This window comes from Oncorhynchus masou, unplaced genomic scaffold, assembly GCF_036934945.1.
Source record: "Oncorhynchus masou masou isolate Uvic2021 unplaced genomic scaffold, UVic_Omas_1.1 unplaced_scaffold_1377, whole genome shotgun sequence".
Classification (NCBI taxonomy): domain Eukaryota; kingdom Metazoa; phylum Chordata; class Actinopteri; order Salmoniformes; family Salmonidae; genus Oncorhynchus; species Oncorhynchus masou.
This window is the reverse complement of record NW_027003680.1, coordinates 113,268-136,154: the sequence shown is the minus strand read 5'-3', so window position 1 is coordinate 136,154 and position 22,887 is coordinate 113,268. Positions and strand designations below refer to the sequence as shown.

Sequence of the window (22,887 nt, the reverse complement as noted above, 5' to 3'; positions counted from 1 at the left end):
ATATAGATTATTAAGTAGAGCAGAAGATTCTAGCTGCTTCTATACTCAGTCCAGTAGTTCACTCTGTCTGGACCACAACTAATTGACAAAACAAAGCATTATAATCAGAGAGCAGTTGTGAGATGAAACATATTGCTGGTTTTATTGTTTGTTGTCAAGGAGAAAACATAACTGCTAGGCAGTGGAGGGGTTCTGCTTGGTTCCCTCTAGTACAGGTTCTTCTGCACGTGGCTGGTGATGTACTTGACGGCCAGCATGGTCTCCTCACAGGTGGGCTTGATCTGAGATTCGGGCAGCAAGAAGCCGTAACGCCCGGTGTCACGTAGCTCAAAAGTGTAGGAGTACTTCACCCCCAGGTCGTAGGCCCAGTCGTCAGAGCCACCGGCAGCAGGGTCTGGACAGGAGGAGATATCGGGAGAAACATATTATGGGTGATATCCTGGAGGATTGGGCTTTAGCTAGGACAGCACACTACACACTACACACTACACACTACACAGCTAAATATACATCAAATCAGTGTATGACAGGAGGCCTAATCACTCAGTCACTGTGGGTTCATATCCTGGTTAATCAAATGTAGAGCTGTACTGTAGCTTCCACAGCTCTCAATAACATGCTATATAAAGCATAAGGCCACAGGCCTGGTGGAGCCATGGTCTGTATACTCACAAATGGTAGCAGCTCCTGGGCCACTGGTGTACTGGGTTCCATGCAGACTACGGAGAGCCTTGGAAGCTCCCTCAGCAACAGTCATCTACAGCAGGAGAGAGAGAGAGAGAGAGAGAGAGAGAGAGAGAGAGAGAGAGAGAGAGAGAGAGAGAGAGAGAGAGAGAGAGACAGAGAGAGAGAGAGAGAGAGAGACAGAGAGACAGAGATTAGAGGTTGGTGGACAGGGATCACTGCCTTGGATTTAAAGCATTAGAAATTGGCAAGGTATTTGATGTAACCCACAACGGTACAATACAGGGGTCAAATGTGTTCCATCTTTAGACAATGGAAGAACTGGAAGAACCTTAGTACTATGAGTGGCTGGGTTAGAGAGGAGAGGAGGGTGAGAGGAGAGGAGGGTGAGAGGAGAGTGAGAGGAGAGGAGGGTGAGAGGAGAGTGAGAGGAGAGGAGGGTGAGAGGAGAGTGAGAGGAGAGGAGAGTGAGAGGAGAGTGAGAGGAGAGGAGGGTGAGAGGAGAGGAGGGTGAGAGGAGAGTGAGAGGAGAGGAGGGTGAGAGGAGAGTGAGAGGAGAGGAGGGTGAGAGGAGGGTGAGAGGAGAGTGAGAGGAGAGGAGGGTGAGAGGAGAGGAGGGTGAGAGGAGAGTGAGAGGAGAGGAGGGTGAGAGGAGAGAAGGGTGAGAGAAGAGGAGAGTGAGAGAAGAGGAGGGTGAGAGGAGAGAAGGGTGTGATGCTGAGTCAGAGAAATACACCAGGTATTAACAGCAGGAGTTTGAGAGTTGGGGAAGCACTGTGACAAAGATTTCTATAAACCACTGTGAGAGCAACACAACAGAAGAGGGCCTGGAGGGAACCTTTGTTAAGATGAGCAACGATGATAGATCTGAAGGAGGGACTGAGAAAAGACACTAAACATCTCCTGATATTAGAGTGGTGAAGAGAGATGAGTATTAGATATCTGTGGTTATAGGAGGGGTATTAGATATCTGGATGAATGGGGTGGTTATAGGAGGGGTATTAGATATCTGTCTGGATGGGGTGGTTATAGGAGGGGTATTAGATGTCTGGATGGGGTGGTTATAGGAGGGGTATTAGATATCTGTCTGGATGGGGTGGTTATAGGAGGGTATTAGATGTCTGTCTGGATGGGGTGGTTATAGGAGGGTATTAGATGTCTGGATGGGGTGGTTATAGGAGGGTATTAGATATCTGTCTGGATGGGGTGGTTATAGGAGGGGTATTAGATATCTGGATGGGGTGGTTATAGGAGGGTATTAGATGTCTGGATGGGGTGGTTATAGGAGGGTATTAGATATCTGTCTGGATGGCGTGGTTATAGGAGGGGTATTAGATGTCTGGATGGGGTGGTTATAGGAGGGTATTAGATATCTGGATGGGGTGGTTATAGGAGGGGTATTAGATGTCTGGATGGGGTGGTTATAGGAGGGGTATTAGATGTCTGGATGGGGTGGTTATAGGAGGGGTATTAGATATCTGTCTGGATGGGGTGGTTATAGGAGGGTATTAGATATCTGGATGGGGTGGTTATAGGAGGGGTATTAGATGTCTGGATGGGGTGGTTATAGGAGGGTATTAGATGTCTGGATGGGGTGGTTATAGGAGGGTATTAGATATCTGTCTGGATGGGGTGGTTATAGGAGGGTATTAGATGTCTGGAGGGGTGGTTATAGGAGGGTATTAGATGTCTGGATGGGGTGGTTATAGGAGGGGTATTAGATATCTGTCTGGATGGCGTGGTTATAGGAGGGGTATTAGATGTCTGGATGGGGTGGTTATAGGAGGGTATTAGATATCTGGATGGGGTGGTTATAGGAGGGTATTAGATATCTGGATTGGGTGGTTATAGGAGGGGTATTAGATGTCTGGATGGGGTGGTTATAGGAGGGGTATTAGATGTCTGGATGGGGTGGTTATAGGAGGGTATTAGATGTCTGGATGGGGTGGTTATAGGAGGGGTATTAGATGTCTGGATGGGGTGGTTATAGGAGGGGTATTAGATGTCTGGATGGGGTGGTTATAGGAGGGGTATTAGATGTCTGGATGGGGTGGTTATAGGAGGGTATTAGATATCTGTCTGGATGGGGTGGTTATAGGAGGGGTATTAGATGTCTGGATGGGGTGGTTATAGGAGGGTATTAGATATCTGGATGGGGTGGTTATAGGAGGGTATTAGATGTCTGGATGGGGTGGTTATAGGAGGGTATTAGATGTCTGTCTGGATGGGGTGGTTATAGGAGGGTATTAGATGTCTGGATGGGGTGGTTATAGGAGGGGTATTAGATATCTGGATGGGGTGGTTAGAGGAGGGGTATTAGATGTCTGGATGGGGTGGTTATAGGAGGGTATTAGATGTCTGGATGGGGTGGTTATAGGAGGGGTATTAGATATCTGTCTGGATGGGGTGGTTATAGGAGGGTATTAGATGTCTGGATGGGGTGGTTATAGGAGGGGTATTAGATATCTGTCTGGATGGGGTGGTTATAGGAGGGGTATTAGATATCTGGATGGGGTGGTTAGAGGAGGGGTATTAGATATCTGTCTGGATGGGGTGGTTATAGGAGGGGTATTAGATATCTGGATGGGGTGGTTATAGGAGGGGTATTAGATATCTGTCTGGATGGGGTGGTTATAGGAGGGGTATTAGATATCTGGATGGGGTGGTTATAGGAGGGGTATTAGATATCTGTCTGGATGGGGTGGTTATAGGAGGGGTATTAGATGTCTGGATGGGGTGGTTAGAGGAGGGGTATTAGATATCTGTCTGGATGGGGTGGTTATAGGAGGGGTATTAGATGTCTGGATGGGGTGGTTATAGGAGGGGTATTAGATGTCTGGATGGGGTGGTTATAGGAGGGGTATTAGATGTCTGTCTGGATGGGGTGGTTATAGGAGGGTATTAGATGTCTGGATGGGGTGGTTATAGGAGGGGTATTAGATGTCTGTCTGGATGGGGTGGTTATAGGAGGGTATTAGATATCTGGATGGGGTGGTTATAGGAGGGTATTAGATATCTGGATGGGGTGGTTATAGGAGGGGTATTAGATGTCTGGATGGGGTGGTTATAGGAGGTTATTAGATATCTGTCTGGATGGGGTGGTTATAGGAGGGTATTAGATGTCTGGATGGGGTGGTTATAGGAGGGTATTAGATGTCTGGATGGGGTGGTTATAGGAGGGTATTAGATATCTGCCTGGATGGGGTGGTTATAGGAGGGTATTAGATATCTGTCTGGATGGGGTGGTTATAGGAGGGGTATTAGATATCTGTCTGGATGGGGTGGTTATAGGAGGGTATTAGATATCTGTCTGGATGGGGTGGTTATAGGAGGGGTATTAGATATCTGGATGGATGGGGTGGTTATAGGAGGGGTATTAGATATCTGGATGGATGGGGTGGTTATAGGAGGGTATTAGATGTCTGTCTGGATGGGGTGGTTATAGGAGGGGTATTAGATATCTGGATGGATGGGGTGGTTATAGGAGGGTATTAGATGTCTGGATGGGGTGGTTATAGGAGGGGTATTAGATATCTGTCTGGATGGGGTGGTTATACGAGGGGTATTAGATGTCTGGATGGGGTGGTTATAGGAGGGTATTAGATATCTGTCTGGATGGGGTGGTTATAGGAGGGGTATTAGATATCTGGATGGATGGGGTGGTTATAGGAGGGTATTAGATGTCTGGATGGGGTGGTTATAGGAGGGGTATTAGATATCTGTCTGGATGGGGTGGTTATAGGAGGGGTATTAGATGTCTGGAAGGGGTGGTTATAGGAGGGTATTAGATATCTGTCTGGATGGGGTGGTTATAGGAGGGTATTAGATGTCTGGATGGGGTGGTTATAGGAGGGGTATTAGATGTCTGGATGGGGTGGTTATAGGAGGGTATTAGATGTCTGGATGGGGTGGTTATAGGAGGGGTATTAGATATCTGTCTGGATGGGGTGGTTATAGGAGGGGTATTAGATATCTGGATGGGGTGGTTATAGGAGGGGTATTAGATGTCTGGATGGGGTGGTTATAGGAGGGTATTAGATGTCTGGATGGGGTGGTTATAGGAGGGGTATTAGATGTCTGGATGGGGTGGTTATAAGAGTGGTATTAGATTTTGGATGGGGTGGTTATAGGAGGGTATTAGATGTCTGGATGGGGTGGTTATAGGAGGGTATTAGATGTCTGGATGGGGTGGTTATAGGATATTAGATTCTGGATGGGGTGGTTATAGGAGGGTTTTAGATGTCTGGATGGGGTGGTTATAGGAGGGGTATTAGATGTCTGGATGGGGTGGTTATAGGAGGGGTATTAGATGTCTGGATGGGGTGGTTATAGGAGGGGTATTAGATATCTGTCTGGATGGGGTGGTTATAGGAGGGTATTAGATATCTGGATGGGGTGGTTATAGGAGGGGTATTAGATGTCTGGATGGGGTGGTTATAGGAGGGGTATTAGATGTCTGGATGGGGTGGTTATAGGAGGGTATTAGATGTCTGTATGGGGTGGTTATAGGAGGGTATTAGATGTCTGGATGGGGTGGTTATAGGAGGGTATTAGATATCTGTCTGGATGGGGTGGTTATAGGAGGGGTATTAGATATCTGTCTGGATGGGGTGGTTATAGGAGGGGTATTAGATATCTGTCTGGATGGGGTGGTTATAGGAGGGTATTAGATGTCTGGATGGGGTGGTTATAGGAGGGGTATTAGATATCTGTCTGGATGGGGTGGTTATAGGAGGGTATTAGATATCTGGATGGGGTGGTTATAGGAGGGGTATTAGATGTCTGGATGGGGTGGTTATAGGAGGGTATTAGATGTCTGGATGGGGTGGTTATAGGAGGGTATTAGATGTCTGGATGGGGTGGTTATAGGAGGGTATTAGATGTCTGGATGGGGTGGTTATAGGAGGGTATTAGATGTCTGGATGGGGTGGTTATAGGAGGGTATTAGATGTCTGGATGGGGTGGTTATAGGAGGGGTATTAGATATCTGTCTGGATGGGGTGGTTATAGGAGGGGTATTAGATATCTGTCTGGATGGGGTGGTTATAGGAGGGGTATTAGATATCTGTCTGGATGGGGTGGTTATAGGAGGGGTATTAGATATCTGTCTGGATGGGGTGGTTATAGGAGGGTATTAGATGTCTGGATGGGGTGGTTATAGGAGGGGTATTAGATATCTGGATGGGGTGGTTATAGGAGGGTATTAGATGTCTGGATGGGGTGGTTATAGGAGGGTATTAGATGTCTGGATGGGGTGGTTATAGGAGGGTATTAGATGTCTGGATGGGGTGGTTATAGGAGGGTATTAGATGTCTGGATGGGGTGGTTATAGGAGGGGTATTAGATATCTGGATGGGGTGGTTATAGGAGGGGTATTAGATGTCTGGATGGGGTGGTTATAGGAGGGTATTAGATATCTGGATGGGGTGGTTATAGGAGGGGTATTAGATATCTGTCTGGATGGGGTGGTTATAGGAGGGGTATTAGATATCTGTCTGGATGGGGTGGTTATAGGAGGGGTATTAGATATCTGTCAGGATGGGGTGGTTATAGGAGGGGTATTAGATATCTGTCTGGATGGGGTGGTTATAGGAGGGTATTAGATGTCTGGATGGGGTGGTTATAGGAGGGTATTAGATGTCTGGATGGGGTGGTTATAGGAGGGTATTAGATATCTGTCTGGATGGGGTGGTTATAGGAGGGGTATTAGATGTCTGGATGGGGTGGTTATAGGAGGGTATTAGATGTCTGGATGGGGGGGTTATAGGAGGGTATTAGATATCTGTGAGGATGGGGTGGTTATAGGAGGGTATTAGATGTCTGTCTGGATGGGGTGGTTATAGGAGGGGTATTAGATATCTGTCTGGATGGGGTGGTTATAGGAGGGTATTAGATGTCTGGATGGGGTGGTTATAGGAGGGTATTAGATGTCTGGATGGGGTGGTTATAGGAGGGGTATTAGATGTCTGTCTGGATGGGGTGGTTATAGGAGGGTATTAGATGTCTGGATGGGGTGGTTATAGGAGGGGTATTAGATATCTGTCTGGATGGGGTGGTTATAGGAGGGGTATTAGATGTCTGGATGGGGTGGTTATAGGAGGGTATTAGATGTCTGGATGGGGTGGTTATAGGAGGGTATTAGATATCTGTCTGGATGGGGTGGTTATAGGAGGGGTATTAGATGTCTGTCTGGATGGGGTGGTTATAGGAGGGTATTAGATATCTGGATGGGGTGGTTATAGGAGGGTATTAGATGTCTGGATGGGGTGGTTATAGGAGGGGTATTAGATATCTGTCTGGATGGGGTGGTTATAGGAGGGGTATTAGATGTCTGGATGGGGTGGTTATAGGAGGGTATTAGATGTCTGGATGGGGTGGTTATAGGAGGGTATTAGATATCTGTCTGGATGGGGTGGTTATAGGAGGGGTATTAGATGTCTGTCTGGATGGGGTGGTTATAGGAGGGTATTAGATATCTGGATGGGGTGGTTATAGGAGGGTATTAGATGTCTGGATGGGGTGGTTATAGGAGGGGTATTAGATATCTGTCTGGATGGGGTGGTTATAGGAGGGGTATTAGATGTCTGTCTGGATGGGGTGGTTATAGGAGGGGTATTAGATATCTGTCTGGATGGGGTGGTTATAGGAGGGTATTAGATATCTGTCTGGATGGGGTGGTTATAGGAGGGGTATTAGATATCTGTCTGGATGGGGTGGTTATAGGAGGGGTATTAGATATCTGTCTGGATGGGGTGGTTATAGGAGGGGTATTAGATATCTGTCTGGATGGGGTGGTTATAGGAGGGGTATTAGATATCTGTCTGGATGGGGTGGTTATAGGAGGGGTATTAGATATCTGTCTGGATGGGGTGGTTATAGGAGGGGTATTAGATATCTGTCTGGATGGGGTGGTTATAGGAGGGGTATTAGATATCTGTCTGGATGGGGTGGTTATAGGAGGGGTATTAGATATCTGTCTGGATGGGGTGGTTATAGGAGGGTATTAGATGTCTGGATGGGGTGGTTATAGGAGGGTATTAGATATCTGGATGGGGTGGTTATAGGAGGGGTATTAGATATCTGTCTGGATGGGGTGGTTATAGGAGGGGTATTAGATATCTGTCTGGATGGGGTGGTTATAGGAGGGGTATTAGATGTCTGGATGGGGTGGTTATAAAAGGGGTATTAGATGTCTGGATGGGGTGGTTATAGGAGGGGTATTAGATATCTGTCTGGATGTGGTGGTTATAGGAGGGTATTAGATGTCTGGATGGGGTGGTTATAGGAGGGGTATTAGATATCTGGATGGGGTGGTTATAGGAGGGTATTAGATATCTGGATGGGGTGGTTATAGGAGGGTATTAGATATCTGTCTGGATGGGGTGGTTATAGGAGGGTATTAGATGTCTGGATGGGGTGGTTATAGGAGGGGTATTAGATATCTGGATGGGGTGGTTATAGGAGGGTATTAGATATCTGGATGGGGTGTTTATAGTAGGGTATTAGATGTCTGGATGGGGTGGTTATAGGAGGGTATTAGATATCTGTCTGGATGGGGTGGTTATAAGAGGGTATTAGATATCTGGATGGATGGGGTGGTTATAGGAGGGGTATTAGATGTCTGGATGGGGTGGTTATAGGAGGGTATTAGATGTCTGGATGGGGTGGTTATAGGAGGGTATTAGATATCTGGATGGGGTGGTTATAGGAGGGTATTAGATGTCTGGATGGGGTGGTTATAGGAGGGTATTAGATGTCTGGATGGGGTGGTTATAGGAGGGTATTAGATGTCTGGATGGGGTGGTTATAGGAGGGGTATTAGATGTCTGGATGGGGTGGTTATAGGAGGGTATTAGATGTCTGGATGGGGTGGTTATAGGAGGGGTATTAGATATCTGTCTGGATGGGGTGGTTATAGGAGGGGTATTAGATATCTGTCTGGATGGGGTGGTTATAGGAGGGGTATTAGATATCTGTCTGGATGGGGTGGTTATAGGAGGGTATTAGATATCTGTCTGGGGTGGTTATAGGAGGGGTATTAGATGTCTGGATGGGGTGGTTATAGGAGGGGTATTAGATATCTGTCTGGATGGGGTGGTTATAGGAGGGTATTAGATGTCTGGAGGGGGTGGTTATAGGAGGGGTATTAGATATCTGTCTGGATGGGGTGGTTATAGGAGGGGTATTAGATATCTGTCTGGATGGGGTGGTTATAGGAGGGTATTAGATGTCTGGAGGGGTGGTTATAGGAGGGGTATTAGATATCTGTCTGGATGGGGTGGTTATAGGAGGGGTATTAGATATCTGTCTGGATGGGGTGGTTATAGGAGGGGTATTAGATATCTGTCTGGATGGGGTGGTTATAGGAGGGGTATTAGATATCTGTCTGGAGGGGGTGGTTATAGGAGGGTATTAGATATCTGGATGGATGGGGTGGTTATAGGAGGGGTATTAGATGTCTGGATGGGGAGGTTATAGGAGGGTATTAGATGTCTGGATGGGGTGGTTATAGGAGGGGTATTAGATGTCTGGATGGGGTGGTTATAGGAGGGGTTTTATGGTCAGGGGTTATGGGTTGGGTCAGGGGTTATGGGTTGGGTTTGGGGTTATGTGTTGGGTCAGGGAATATGGGTTTGGGTCAGGGTTAGTGGTTATGGGTTAGGGTCAGGGGTTATGGGTTAGGGTCAGGGTTAGGGGTTAGGGGGTAGGGTTAGGGGGTAGGGTCAGGGGTTATGGGTTCGGGTCAGGGGTTATTTGTTATTGGTTAGGGTCAGTGTTAGAGGTTATGGGTTAGGGTCAGGGTTCGGGGGTAGGGTCAGTGTTAGTGGTTATGGGTTAGGGTCAGGGTTATGGGTTATGGGTTAGGGTCAGTGTTAGAGGTTATGGGTTAGACTCAGTGTTAGTGGTTATGGGTTAGGGTCAGGGTTAGGGGGTAGGTACTGACCAGCTCGCTGTGATGCTCCGCCAGCTCAAAGGTGTAGGAGTAGGGGAAGAGCAGCAGCTGAGAGTAGGAGTGGATGGTGAGGTAGGCCTTGATGGACGACTTGTTCCTACGGATGAAGTCAGCAACGTTCTTCACCTCGATCTCAGATTCAGGTGAGGAGCCACAGAATGTGTCGCTGCATGGGTTGGAGGAGGCCCCAGTGGCTGAGAGGGTGAAAGGAGAGAAGGAGGGGTTGGGGTGAGAGAAGAGAGGAGAGGGGACAGAGGTTAGGGTGAAAGGAGAGAGGAGAGGGTGAGAGGAGAGAGGAGAGGGTGAGAGGAGCGAGGAGAGGGTGAGAGGAGGGAGGAGAGGGTGAGAGGAGGGATGAGAGGGTGAGAGGAGGGATGAGAGGGTGAGAGGAGGGATGAGAGGGTGAGAGGAGAGAGGAGAGGGTGAAAGGAGAGAGGAGAGGGAACAGAGGTTAAGGAGAAAGGAGAGAGGAGAGGGTGAAAGGAGAGAGGAGAGGGTGAAAGGAGAGAGGAGAGGGCGAGAGGAGGGAGGAGAGGGTGAAAGGAGAGAGGAGAGGGTGAAAGGAGTGAGGAGAGGGTGAGAGGGTGATAGGAGGGGGGAGAGGGTGAAAGGAGAGAGGAGAGAGGAGAGGGTGAGAGGAGGGAGGAGAGGGTGAAAGGAGAGAGGAGAGGGAACGGAGGTTAAGGAGAAAGGAGAGAGGAGAGGGGACAGAGGTTAGGGTGGAAGCTTATATTGGATGAATGCTATGCCTCTAAAGATGTATCTCTCTCCAACAGAGTTGAACATAGATTTAAATACAACGTCCATGAGCGCTTCGGGAATCTATACTGTATCTATATAGAAATACACTCTATACTGTAGAAATACACCTCTATACTGTAGAAATACATTCTATACTGTAGAAATACACTCTATACTGTAGAAATACACTCTATACTGTAGAAATACACCTCTATACTGTATCTCTATAGAAATACACTCTATACTGTAGAAATACACTCTATACTGTAGAAATACACCTCTATACTGTATCTCTATAGAAATACACTCTATACTGTAGAAATACACTCTATACTGTAGAAATACACCTCTATACTGTAGAAATACACCTCTATACTGTATCTCTATAGAAATACACTCTATACTGTAGAAATACACTCTATACTGTAGAAATACATTCTATACTGTAGAAATACACCTCTATACTGTATCTCTATAGAAATACACTCTATACTGTAGAAATACACCTCTATAATGTTACAGTTTATATTTTTATTTATTTTTTATGTTACCTTTATTTAACTAGGCAAGTCAGTTAAGAACAAATTCTTATTTTCAATGACGGCCTAGGAACAGTGGGTTAACTGCCTGGTTACATTTCGGTTACTGGTCCAACGCTCAAACCACAAGGCTACCCTGCCGCCCCATATGACTGTACTCACTGCACCATCCAGCGTTCCAGTTTCTGTTGGGATCAGCACCGATGCAGCTGGAACTAGACATCCTGGAGCGAGTCTTTCTCCACATCCTGTTCTGCAGGTCCAAAACACACACCGAGCCACAACTTACATCAATCTATCAATCTGTCTATCTATCTATCTATCTATCTATCTATCTATCTATCTATCTATCTATCTATCTATCTATCTATCTATCTATCTATCTATCTATCTATCTATCTATCTATCTATCTATCTGTCTGTCTGTCTGTCTGTCTGTCTATCTATCTATCTATCTATCTATCTATCTATCTATCTATCTATCTATCTATCTATCTATCTATCTATCTATCTATCTATCTATCTATCTATCTATCTATCTATCTATCTATCTATCTATCTATCTGTCTGTCTATCTATCTATCTATCTATCTATCTATCTATCTATCTATCTATCTATCTATCTATCTATCTATCTATCTATCTATCTATCTATCTATCTATCTATCTATCTATCTGTCTATCTATCTATCTATCTATCTGTCTGTCTGTCTGTCTGTCTATCTATCTATCTATCTATCTATCTATCTATCTATCTATCTATCTATCTATCTATCTATCTATCTATCTATCTGTCTGTCTGTCTGTCTGTCTGTCTGTCTGTCTATCTATCTATCTATCTATCTATCTATCTATCTATCTGTCTGTCTGTCTGTCTGTCTGTCTGTCTGTCTGTCTGTCTGTCTGTCTGTCTGTCTGTCTGTCTGTCTGTCTGTCTGTCTGTCTGTCTGTCCGTCTGTCTGTATATCAATGTTCTCTTGCAGCTTTGAAACATGTAGTTCTAAGCTAGTCCTATCCCTGTATAGTGATAAGTACACTAATTGCTGTGATACTGCATTAAGTGATTTTTAAAAACTGAGCTGTTGGTTAGGGGCTCGTCAGTAAGAGTTTCACTGTAAGGTCTACACCTGTTGTATTCGGCACGTGTGACTAATATTATTTAATTTTATTTGATCACATACTGTATAATGAGTAGTTAAACACCACATTTTAGCCATCAGAAATCAGGCAGTGTCAATAATCAGGTAATGCAGTATAACAGCAATTAGTGTACTTTTGGCTAACAGCTAATGGCTAACTGCTAACTGGCTAATAGCTAACGGCTAACAAGCTAATGTCTAGCAGCTAACTGGCTAACAGCTAACTGGTTAACAGTGAACAGCTAAATGCTAACGGCTAACTGGCTAATGGCTAGTGGCTAACAGGCTAGAAGTGAATGGCTAACAGCCAAAGAAAAACGTACACTATTGTGGGTGAAGTCATATCCGTCGATGTTGAAGACGGGCAGAACATAGACATCCATCTGGTTTAGCAGGCCGGTCATCTCAGAGTCACTACCGTAGGTGGACAGAGCCTGGGAAGAAGGAGGAAGAGAAGGAGACGGAGACTGAGAGGGTTATGAATTTGAGCTCTGAACTGTTTCGATGGAGGAAGAGGACAATATACCCAGCTAGCACATAACGTTCTGAGAATCATATTTTTCTTAGAGCATGGTGAGAGTGCGGTTGTCCTATGGTTATTTTGCATACAACCTTCCCACAATGTTCTGGGAATGGTGCAGGATAGTTGCTTAGCTTTGGAACATTCTCAGCACGTTTAAGGAACTTGGCAAAAAAATGTAATTTTCTTGGTATTTTATTACTTTAACAGAACTTTTCCTAAAAGTTCAAACATGGTTATACTTCATTTTGGTAATGTTATAGGAACGTTCTCAAACTGGTTTGACATAGGGATTTATTCTCAAATAGTTCAGAGGACGTTAATGTTCTTCTGTGGGAATTTCAGTACTCCAGCAAAGTTTCCCACAGGCTTCCTCATGGTTCTCATGGTAAAATCATGTTCTCAAATTGTTCCGAGAACGTTAAGAAAACCTTCCATAAAAAAAAACACCAGTGAACTTTAGTAACGTTCAGAGAACATTCTAAGAATGTTATTTAAAAACCTATACATTCCGTTCTCAGCGTCAACAAACCTCTCTTTGGCCTTCATCTTGTTAAGTGTGTTCAGGTGTGTTGACCACGCCCACTAATTGGCCTCACCTGATGTTCATAGTGCTTTCGTTTCCTTTGACATAAAGTCTGTTTGACTAAAATGAACAGCTTTGTATGTAAAAAACATGCCATACTGGCTCCTTCCTGGTGGTGCACTGGACTCATTCCACAGATAGAGAACACAAGATTATAGGTTTAAATCTCACTGATACCGTGTCACAATAATAAAAGACATGTGTTTGCATGATTAATGCTGAAGGAAATTAATTTCCTATCTGAGCTTGGAGTTAAAGATAGCACAAACTAAGCTAACATTCAGTGAAAGTTAAGGAAGTTATTCAAAATCTTTCAAATAACCAATAATGTCTGTTCGCAGAGCATTAATAAAAACTCCTGGGAAAACGGTCGAGGAACGAGAAAAACGTTCTCATAACCACCTCCCTGCAACCTAAAAATAAACAGTCTCAGAACAAGCAACATTTTTCACTTCTGTTCACAGAACGTTTTAAAAAATGTTCAGGAAACATATGGCTTCGTTCCAACAACCTGTTGTGAAACCGAAAACATACATTCCCACAACTTCCAAGGAACCAAATGTCATAGCTGGGCATATAGATGATATGCTCTAGAGTTACAGAAGTGTCATTGTGCGTCCATTGATATCCTATTAAATGAGTAATACTATGTCACTCTGAGCCTCACCTCCTTGACGAACCACTGGCAGAAAGCGGTGGAAATCCACTCCCTGGCGTGAATACCACAGTCCATGAAGATAGAGGGCTTGGTGGAGCTGGACTTCTTACCGATCTGTAGAGATACGTTTTACTAATTTAACCTTTGTTTCAACAGATTTGTGTTGTTGAGATTGAAGTAGGCTACATGTTGTTCAATAGAGTACACTGGATAAGAGCTGCTGAATGATCCAAAATGTGAACCAGAGTAGGCTAGAACATTTCATAGACCACTGACCAGACTATGTCATAGACCACTGACCAGACTATGTCATAGACCACTCCCCAGACTATTTCATAGACCACTGACCAGACTATTTCATAGACCACTGACCAGACTATTTCATAGACCACTGACCAGACTATTTCATAGACCACTGACCAGACTATTTCATAGACCACTGACCAGACTATTTCATAGACCACTCCCCAGACTATTTCATAGACCACTACCCAGACTATTTCATAGACCACTGACCAGACTATTTCATAGACCACTGACCAGACTATTTCATAGACCACTGACCAGACTATGTCATAGACCACTCCCCAGACTATTTCATAGACCACTGTCCAGACTATTTCATAGACCACTCCCCAGACTATTTCATAGACCACTACCCAGACTATTTCATAGACCACTGACCAGACTATTTCATAGACCACTACCCAGACTATTTCATAGACCACTCCCCAGACTATTTCATAGACCACTGTCCAGACTATTTCATAGACCACTCCCCAGACTATTTCATAGACCACTGACCAGACTATTCAGTAACAGTATCAATAAATGTTGACAATAAAGTGAGAAATACCTTGAGAACGTTCATGGGACGTCCCTCGTAGGTGTTTCCGATCACCTGACGGCTGATCAGGTCGGGGTTAGAGGAGGAGATGGAGGAGATCCATGCCTGGATCTGGAGACGCACATAGATCGAGGGATGAAAGAGAAAGGAGAGAGTGGGATGAGAGAGATAGTATCTTACTTTGTTTCAACTGTTGTACTGGGATATATTGACAGAGAGAGAGAGCGAGAGAGCGAGAGACAGAGGTAGAGAGAGAGATAGAAGGATAGAGAGAGAATCTTACTTTGTCCCAACTGTTGTATTTGGTGTAGCTATGTACTCTGGGGTCTGGGGTTCTGTTGTCCAGCTGCTCTTCCATCTGGGCCTGCAGGTCCTCAATCAGGACCCTGAGAACAGAGACAATTCCCCCATCAACGTACGCTGAGTATAACATATGGAGTTGCACCCCTTTTGCCCTCAGAACAGCCTCAATTCGTCAGGGACAAGGACTCTACAAGCTGTCGAAAGCCTTCCACAGGGATGCTGGCCCATGTTGACTCTACAAGCTGTCGAAAGACTTCCACAGGGATGCTGGCCCATGTTGACTCCAATGCTTCCCACAGTTGTGACAAGTTGTCTGGATGTCCTTTGGGTGGTGGACCGTTCTTGATACACACAGGAAACTGTTGAGAGTGAAAAACCCAGCAGTGTTGCAGTTCTTGACACAAACCGGTGCACCTGGCATCTACCAGCATACCCCGTTCAAATGCACTGAAAAATCTTTTGTCTTGCCCATTCACCCTCTGAATGGCACAAATACACATCTCAATTGTCTCAAGGCTTAAAAATCCTTCTTTAACCCGTCTCCTCTCCTTCATCTACACTGATTGAAGTGGATTTAACAGGCGACATCATTAAGGGATCATAGTTTTCACCTGGATTCACCTGGTCAGTCTGTCATGGAAAGAGCAGGTGTTCTTAATTTTAGTGTTTTGTACACTCAGTGTAAATACTAGATAGTAATTAACGTATAATACTATACTGTCAAGTTTTATTATTTTTCTTTCTTTCTTTTACATTTTCTCTTTTTCTTTCTGCAGTTCAATGCTTTTTTTAACTTCCACAGCCTGGATCCATGTCCTTCCACCACGACTGATGGCTCTTTCTACCACAGCGGAAGTGTCTTCATTTCACTGTGATGTTCAGTTGCAACTCCTGATGCAACTTTCCTGATGCACTAAACGTCTGAGTCTCTTCAGCAGCTAGTTCCATGGACACACTGCCTTCAATGGACCTTGCCAAGGTCAGATTACTTCCAGTCAATAGTCTCTTTAGTTTTCGCTTCACTCCGTAACCCACATACTTCCCACTGGGCAAAAACCGGTTGAGTCAGCGTTGTTTCCACGTCATTTCAACCAAAACGTTCAATGTGATCACGTTGAATCGAAGTGGAAAACTGATTGAAAAACTCATCCATTTTCAGATTTTTTTCACGCATTTTTTTTTAACCTAAATCCAATGATACATCACTGAGCAGAAAGAGTATTTACATTAGTATGAAGTACTATAGTATCCAGTAATATCTATATAACAGTAATAACTATAGATAATATCTATATTACAGTCTCCATCCCACTTTACTCCAGCAGGGTAAAGACTATGTCAGTGTGTAGTATGTATTATCTATAGGGGAATGTGGTAGTATCTACACTACCGTTCAAAAGTTTGGGGTCAGTTAGAAATGCCCTTATTTTTGAAAGAAAAGCACATTTTTTGTCCATTAAAATAACATAAAATTGATCAGAAATACAGTGTAGACATTGTTAATGTTGTAAATGACTACTGTAGCTGGAAAAAGCATATTTTTTACTTCTTAGGGCCCCTTTTTTCTCTATTTCCACCTGAATGACGTGCCTGTAGCTCAGGCCCTGAAGCCAGGATATGCATATAATTGGTACCATTGGAAAGAAAACACTTTTAAGTTTGTAGAACTATTCAAATAATGTAGGAAAATATAACACAATAGATATGGTAGGAGAAAATCCAAATCATTTTTTTTTTGAGAGAGAGACCATCCTCTTAGAGAAAGCTCATATTGCAAAATAGCTCCCTGGATGCAATTCCTATGGCTTCCACAGGGTGGCAGCAGTCTATGTTCCAGGTTTCAGGCGTGTAACTTCAAAAACTAATAAGAAATAACAGTGTGTGTATGATGACACTCTTGGAAATCCGTATCTTTGCGCGCAATGATGAGGTTGCGCATCTGCTAAAATCGGTTTCATATTGAACATCCTTCTTTCCGAAATAAATATTATAGTTTGATTACATTTTAGGGTGTATGAGGAGTAAACAGAAACGTATTTTGACTTGTTGAAAGAACGATTACTCAAATCGCTATTGCCAAGAAACCGAAGAACACTGTGTACTACTCCCTTCACAGAACAACGGAAACGGTCTCTAACCAAAATAGAAAGAGGAGCGGGAGGCCCCGGTGCACAACTGAGCAAGAGGACAAGTACATTAGAGTGTCTAGTTTGAGAAACAGATGCTTCACAAGTTCTCAAATGGCTGCTTCATTAAATAGTACCTGCAAAACACCAGTCTCAAATTCAACAGTGAAGAGGCGACTCCCAACTTTTGAATGGTAGTGTAGATGTCAAATCAAATGCATTTATACAGCCCTTCTTAGATCAGCTGATATCTCAAAGTGCTGTACAGAAACCCAGCCTAAAACCCCAAACAGTAAGCAATGCAGGTGTAGATGTATGTAGTAGTATCTATATGTAGTAGTATCTATATGTAGAAGCAGTGGTTTAATGTACCGAAGTAAAAGTACAACTAAGTTGTTTTTGTGGGTATTTCCTATTTATATTTTTTACTACTTTTGATTTTACTTCACTACATTCCTAAAGAAAACTACGTACTTTTTAGACCAGACATTTTCCCAGACACCCAGAAGTACTTGTTACATTTTGAATGATGAGCAGGACAGAAAAATTGTCTAATTCACACACTTATCAAGAGAACATTCCTTTTCATCTCTACTGCCTGTGTTCTGGACACCCATGCTTCGTTTGTAAATGATGAGTGTTGGAGTATACCCCAGGCTATCCGTAAATTTTAAAAACAAGAAAATTGTGCTGATTGCCTTAATATAAGAAATATGAAATTATTTGTACTTTTACCTTTACATTTACTTTTTATAGTTAAGTATATTTTAAACCAAATACTTTTAGACTTTTACTCAGGTAGTATTTTACTGGGTTACTTTCACTTTTACTTGAGTCATTTTCTATTGAGGTATCTATACTTTTACTCAAGTATGACAATTGGATACTTTTCCCACCACTGTGTAGTTGTGTGTAGTAGTGGTAGTATATATATATATATATGTAGTAGTATGTAGTAGTATCTATATGTAGTAGTATGTAGTAGTATATATATGTAGTAGTATGTAGTAGTATCTATATGTATGTAGTATCTATATGTAGTAGTATCTATATGTAGTAGTATGTAGTAGTATCTATATGTATGTAGTATCTATATGTTGTAGTATCTATATGTAGTAGTATGTAGTAGTATCTATATGTAGTAGTATCTTTATGTAGTAGTATCTATATGTAGTGGTATGTAGTAGTAGTATCTATATGTAGTGGTATGTAGTAGTATCTATATGTAGTAGTATGTAGAAGTATCTATACATATATATACATATATAAACTACTGCATACTACTACATAAAGATACTACTACATTTCCCAGACACCCAGTATTGATACATATGGTATTACCCAGTCTCCATGCCACTCTGCTGCAGAATGGTGTAGACCATGTCAGTGTGGGCAGCAGGAACATGGAGATCCACGTCAATATCGATGGTCACCAGGTCAGCACTCTCAGGACTCCAGAAGTCCACCTGCAGAGGGAGACACAGACAGACAGACAGACAGACAGACAGACAGACAGACAGACAGACAGACAGACAGACAGACAGACAGTTGAACACAAACAGCAGAGGGAGACACAGACAGACAGACGGACGGACGGACGGACGGAGGGAGGGAGGGAGACATACATTTGAACACATACTGTACATCTTCAAACAAGTCCTTTACAGCATAGCGAGGCTAAGTGTTCTGGTTCTAGTGTGGGAACCTTGGGGGCATGAAACAAGTCTCTGGGAAGCAAAATGATTTGAGATGAAATGTTTTCTTTTACAGCATCGTAACCAGTAACCAGTCGAGTACAGCTTGGCTTGGCTCGGCTAAGAATAGTGAAAGGGTTTCTTATGTACCTCCATGCTGTTGGCCAGCTCCTTGATAAGGAGAACATGATCATCAAGGACAGGCTTCAGACGGAACACTTTCTCCCTGGACAGCCAAGACAAGAGATATACACTGTTATTATAGAACTCATATTACAGAACACTTTCTCCCTGGACAGCCAAGACAAGAGATATACACTGTTATTATAGAACTCATATTACAGAACACTTTCTCCCTGGACAGCCAAGACAAGAGATATACACTGTTATTATAGAACTCATATTACAGAAGACTTTCCCCCTTCTTTTTTAAACTCCAAGCACAGACAATAAACATGTAAATGAATTTCCTTAAGCATTAATCTTGTAAACAGATTATTTTTTTATTGTGACACGGCATCAGAGATTTGAAACTATACTTTTTCTGTTCTCTATCTGTGGAATGAGTCCACTGCACCACCAGGAAGGAGCCAGTATGGCATGTTATTTTATACATACAAAGCTGTTCATTTTTGTCTATTCAAACAGACCCCATTTCAAAAGAAATAAGAGCTCAGGTGTGGCCAGTTAGTGGGCGTGACCAACACACCTAAACACACTTAACAAACTAGAGAATAGAGAGAGTTTTCTTGATGCTGAGAACAGAAAGTATATATTTTTAAATAGTATTTTAAGAGCGTTTTCTGAACGTTACTGAAGTTTGTTTGTGTTTCTTTTCTTAATGTTCTTTGAACTATTTGAGAACATAATATTGAATAGAACTACCTGTAGGAAACATTATGCTGAAGTACTGAAATTCTTACCAGAAAAACATTCCCTGAACTATTTGAGAACATTCTCAATGTCAAACCAGTTGGAGAACGTTGCCAAAATTCAAATGACAGGTCACACTTATATTTGGATAGTCTGTTTTTTACACGTGTACATGCTCTAGAGATGGTCATACTAATAACAAACTATCTGTTGATAAGCTACTGCTTAGTTTACAATTAGGGTTATGATAAGGGTTAAGGTTCGGGTTAAGGTAAGGGTTAAGGTAAGGGTGAAGGTAAGGGTTAAGGTAAGGGTTAAGGTAAGGGTGAAGGTAAGGGTTAAGGTAAGGGTTAAGGTAAGGGTTAAGGTAAGGGTTAAGGTAAGGGTTAAGGTAAGGGTTAAGGTAAGGGTTAAGGTAAGGGTGAAGGTAAGGGTTAAGGTAAGGGTTAAGGTAAGGGTGAAGGTAAGGGTTAAGGTAAGGGTTAAGGTAAGGGTTAAGGTAAGGGTGAAGGTAAGGGTTAAGGTAAGGGTTAAGGTAAGGGTGAAGGTAAGGGTGAAGGTAAGGGTTAAGGTAAGGGTTAAGGTAAGGGTTAAGGTAAGGGTTAAGGTAAGGGTTAGGTAAGGGTTAAGGTAAGGGTTAAGGTAAGGGTTAAGGTAAGGGTTAAGGTAAGGGTTAAGGTAAGGGTTAAGGTAAAGGTTAAGGTAAGGGTTAAGGTAAGGGTTAAGGTAAGGGTTAAGGTAAGGGTTAAGGTAAGGGTTAAGGTAAGGGTTAAGGTAAAGGTTAAGGTAAGGGTTAAGGTAAGGGTTAAGGTAAAGGTTAAGGTAAGGGTTAAGGTAAGGGTTAGGATAAGGGTTAAGGTAAGGGTTAAGTTTAGGGTTATGATAAGGGTTAAGGTTAGGTTTAAGTTTAGGGTTAGGATAAGGGTTAAGGTAAGGGTTAAATTTATGGTTAGGATAAGGGTTAAGGTAAGGGTTAAATTTATGGTTAGGATAAGGGTTAAGGTAAGGGTTAAGGTAAGGGATAAGGTAAGGGTTAAGGTAAGGGTTAGGATAAGGGTTGAGGTAAGGGTTAAATGTATGGTTAGGATAAGGGTTAAGGTAAGGGTTACATTTATGGTTAGGATAAGGGTTAAGGTAAGGGTTAAATTTATGGTTAGGATAAGGGTTAAGGTAAGGGTTAAATTTATGGTTAGGATAAGGGTTAAGGTAAGGGTTAAATTTATGGTTAGGATAAGGGTTAAGGTAAGGGTTAAATTTATGGTTAGGATAAGGGTTAAGGTAAGGGTTAAGGTAAGGGTTAAGGTAAGGGTTAAGGTAAGGGTTAGGATAAGGGTTGAGGTAAGGGTTAAATGTATGGTTAGGATAAGGGTTAAGGTAAGGGTTACATTTATGGTTAGGATAAGGGTTAAGGTAAGGGTTAAATTTATGGTTAGGATAAGGGTTAAGGTAAGGGTTAAATTTATGGTTAGGATAAGGGTTAAGGTAAGGGTTAAATTTATGGTTAGGATAAGGGTTAAGGTAAGGGTTAAATTTATGGTTAGGATAAGGGTTAAGGTAAGGGTTAAATTTATGGTTAGGATAAGGGTTAAGGTAAGGGTTAAGGTAAGGGATAAGGTAAATGTTAGGATAAGGGTTAAGGTAAGGGTTAAGGTAAGGTTTAAAGCTGGGGTTAGAATATAGTTAGTTGAAATGTTACTGACAGTGTGTAGATCCATTTAAATCCATTTAAAGTTCATTTTAGCAATTTTTTAACTGTTTGGAAACATTTTGTTAAAGTAATAAAATACCCCCAAAAAGTATGTTTTTTTTCTATAAATGTGCTGAGAATGTTCCAAAACTATCCTGCACCATTCTCAGAACGTTGTGGTAAGGTTGTATGCAAGTTAACCATAGGACAACCACGCTCTCACCAAGCTCTAAGAAACACATGGTTCTCAGAACGTTATGCGCTAACTGGGTTATAGAACACATTTTATAGCTCTCTAGGAACATTAATAAACATATCAGAATACAGTCGTCCACATGGTCATTCACGAGGTCTCCATAAATCACCAATAAGCCACATGGTAGCATAGATAGCAATGTACAGAGTCTATCTTCATAATTTTCTAAGTATATTTTTCTATGTCGTATTCTGAGAACTTGTGATTTGAAAATATTTCAAAATAAAAGTTTGATATTTTACCCATCGAAACGCGTCACCTCAGCCAGGGCCACTGCCACAAATCCTAGAAGCAGAAGAATCTTCATCATGTTGCCAGTGAAGCTGTCTTCACCAATCCCCATCCTTTATAACTCCTGACCCTCTCCGTCTCCACCAATCACAAGCCTCTGTGCCTCGACCCTCCCCCCACTTCTCCACCAATCCCCATCCTCATCCGAGTGTTATCTCTCTGTCTAGAAGCCTATCTGACCACCTGTTAGCAGCAGGTGTTCGTCCAGGGATACAGTAGCTTCTCAATGAGAACCTCTTCAATGATTAACAAGCTGTGATGGAATCCTTGTAACGGGTGTTCTAGAATGGTGTTCTAGAATGGTGCGGAGCATGGACAGCCAAGGTCATTGGTCTGTTCTGACACGTGACTTGGAACGCAGTCATATTACAACTTATGAAAAACATCGAGCAAACGTTTTAGCAATCAGTATCGGTTGATTCTGATGATACGGAACGACCAGGTCTGTATATTACCAGGACTTTTGCTTTGACACAAGCGTGTGGAGGCGTAGGGAGGATGTGGAAATGATGCAACCTATTGGGTAGGTTACTACCCTGTACCTCTCTTTTTCCCTATTGATGAAGAAGTGCACAACAATCAGAAATCACAAGGAGACGTATAGGATTTAGACTTGTTCCATTTGATTTATATACTGTCCACTTACAGAATAGATACATATCTATGGAAAGATGTCAACGTGTTTCAAGAACACCAAGACAACTGATCTAACGCAGATACAGAATATAAACAGAATGTATATTCTCATCATCATCGTTTCTCTCTAGAGTTGCACAGTAACTTTCCCGAAAGTCCTGGGTTTTCCAGAAATGTTGATAGTAAAATTATAGGAATTAGGAGGGAATAAGCAGGAACAATCCTCCAACCAGGATTTCTGGAAAACATGGGAATTTCGGGAAAGTTACTAATCTCATGTGCCATACATTACAGCTAGGCCTAGGACGTTGACTGTACATTAACGTTTTGTTGTGAAGACGTAGGTGGTTGACT

General features: G+C 42.8%; 1 protein-coding gene across 1 annotated transcript; it reads right to left on the bottom strand.

Annotated features, from left to right (window-relative positions):
• Positions 1-115: 115 nt before the first annotated feature.
• On the bottom strand, positions 116-21,919 carry LOC135530548 (carboxypeptidase B-like). The gene is made up of 11 exons (XM_064958849.1): positions 21,849-21,919; positions 18,941-19,016; positions 18,438-18,562; positions 14,951-15,053; positions 14,677-14,778; positions 13,830-13,934; positions 12,380-12,490; positions 11,080-11,170; positions 9,629-9,831; positions 673-757; positions 116-394 (listed from the first exon to the last, which is right to left on the bottom strand). The coding sequence occupies exons 1-11, from the start codon at positions 21,914-21,916 to the stop codon at positions 207-209; spliced, it is 1,257 nt and encodes a 418-aa protein (XP_064814921.1). The 5' UTR covers positions 21,917-21,919; the 3' UTR covers positions 116-206.
• Positions 21,920-22,887: the final 968 nt, after the last annotated feature.

Coding starts and splice junctions, on each gene's coding strand:
- LOC135530548 (XM_064958849.1), bottom strand. CDS start 21,916: ATGATGAAGATTCTTCTGCTTCTAGGATTTGTGGCAGTGGCCCTGGCT. Junction 12,491..13,829: donor GCCAGTGGTTCGTCAAGGAG/GTGAGGCTCAGA, acceptor CCTTCTTCCCAG/GCTCTGTCCACCTACGGTAG. Junction 395..672: donor CCCAGGAGCTGCTACCATTT/GTGAGTATACAG, acceptor CCTCCTGTCCAG/ACCCTGCTGCCGGTGGCTCT.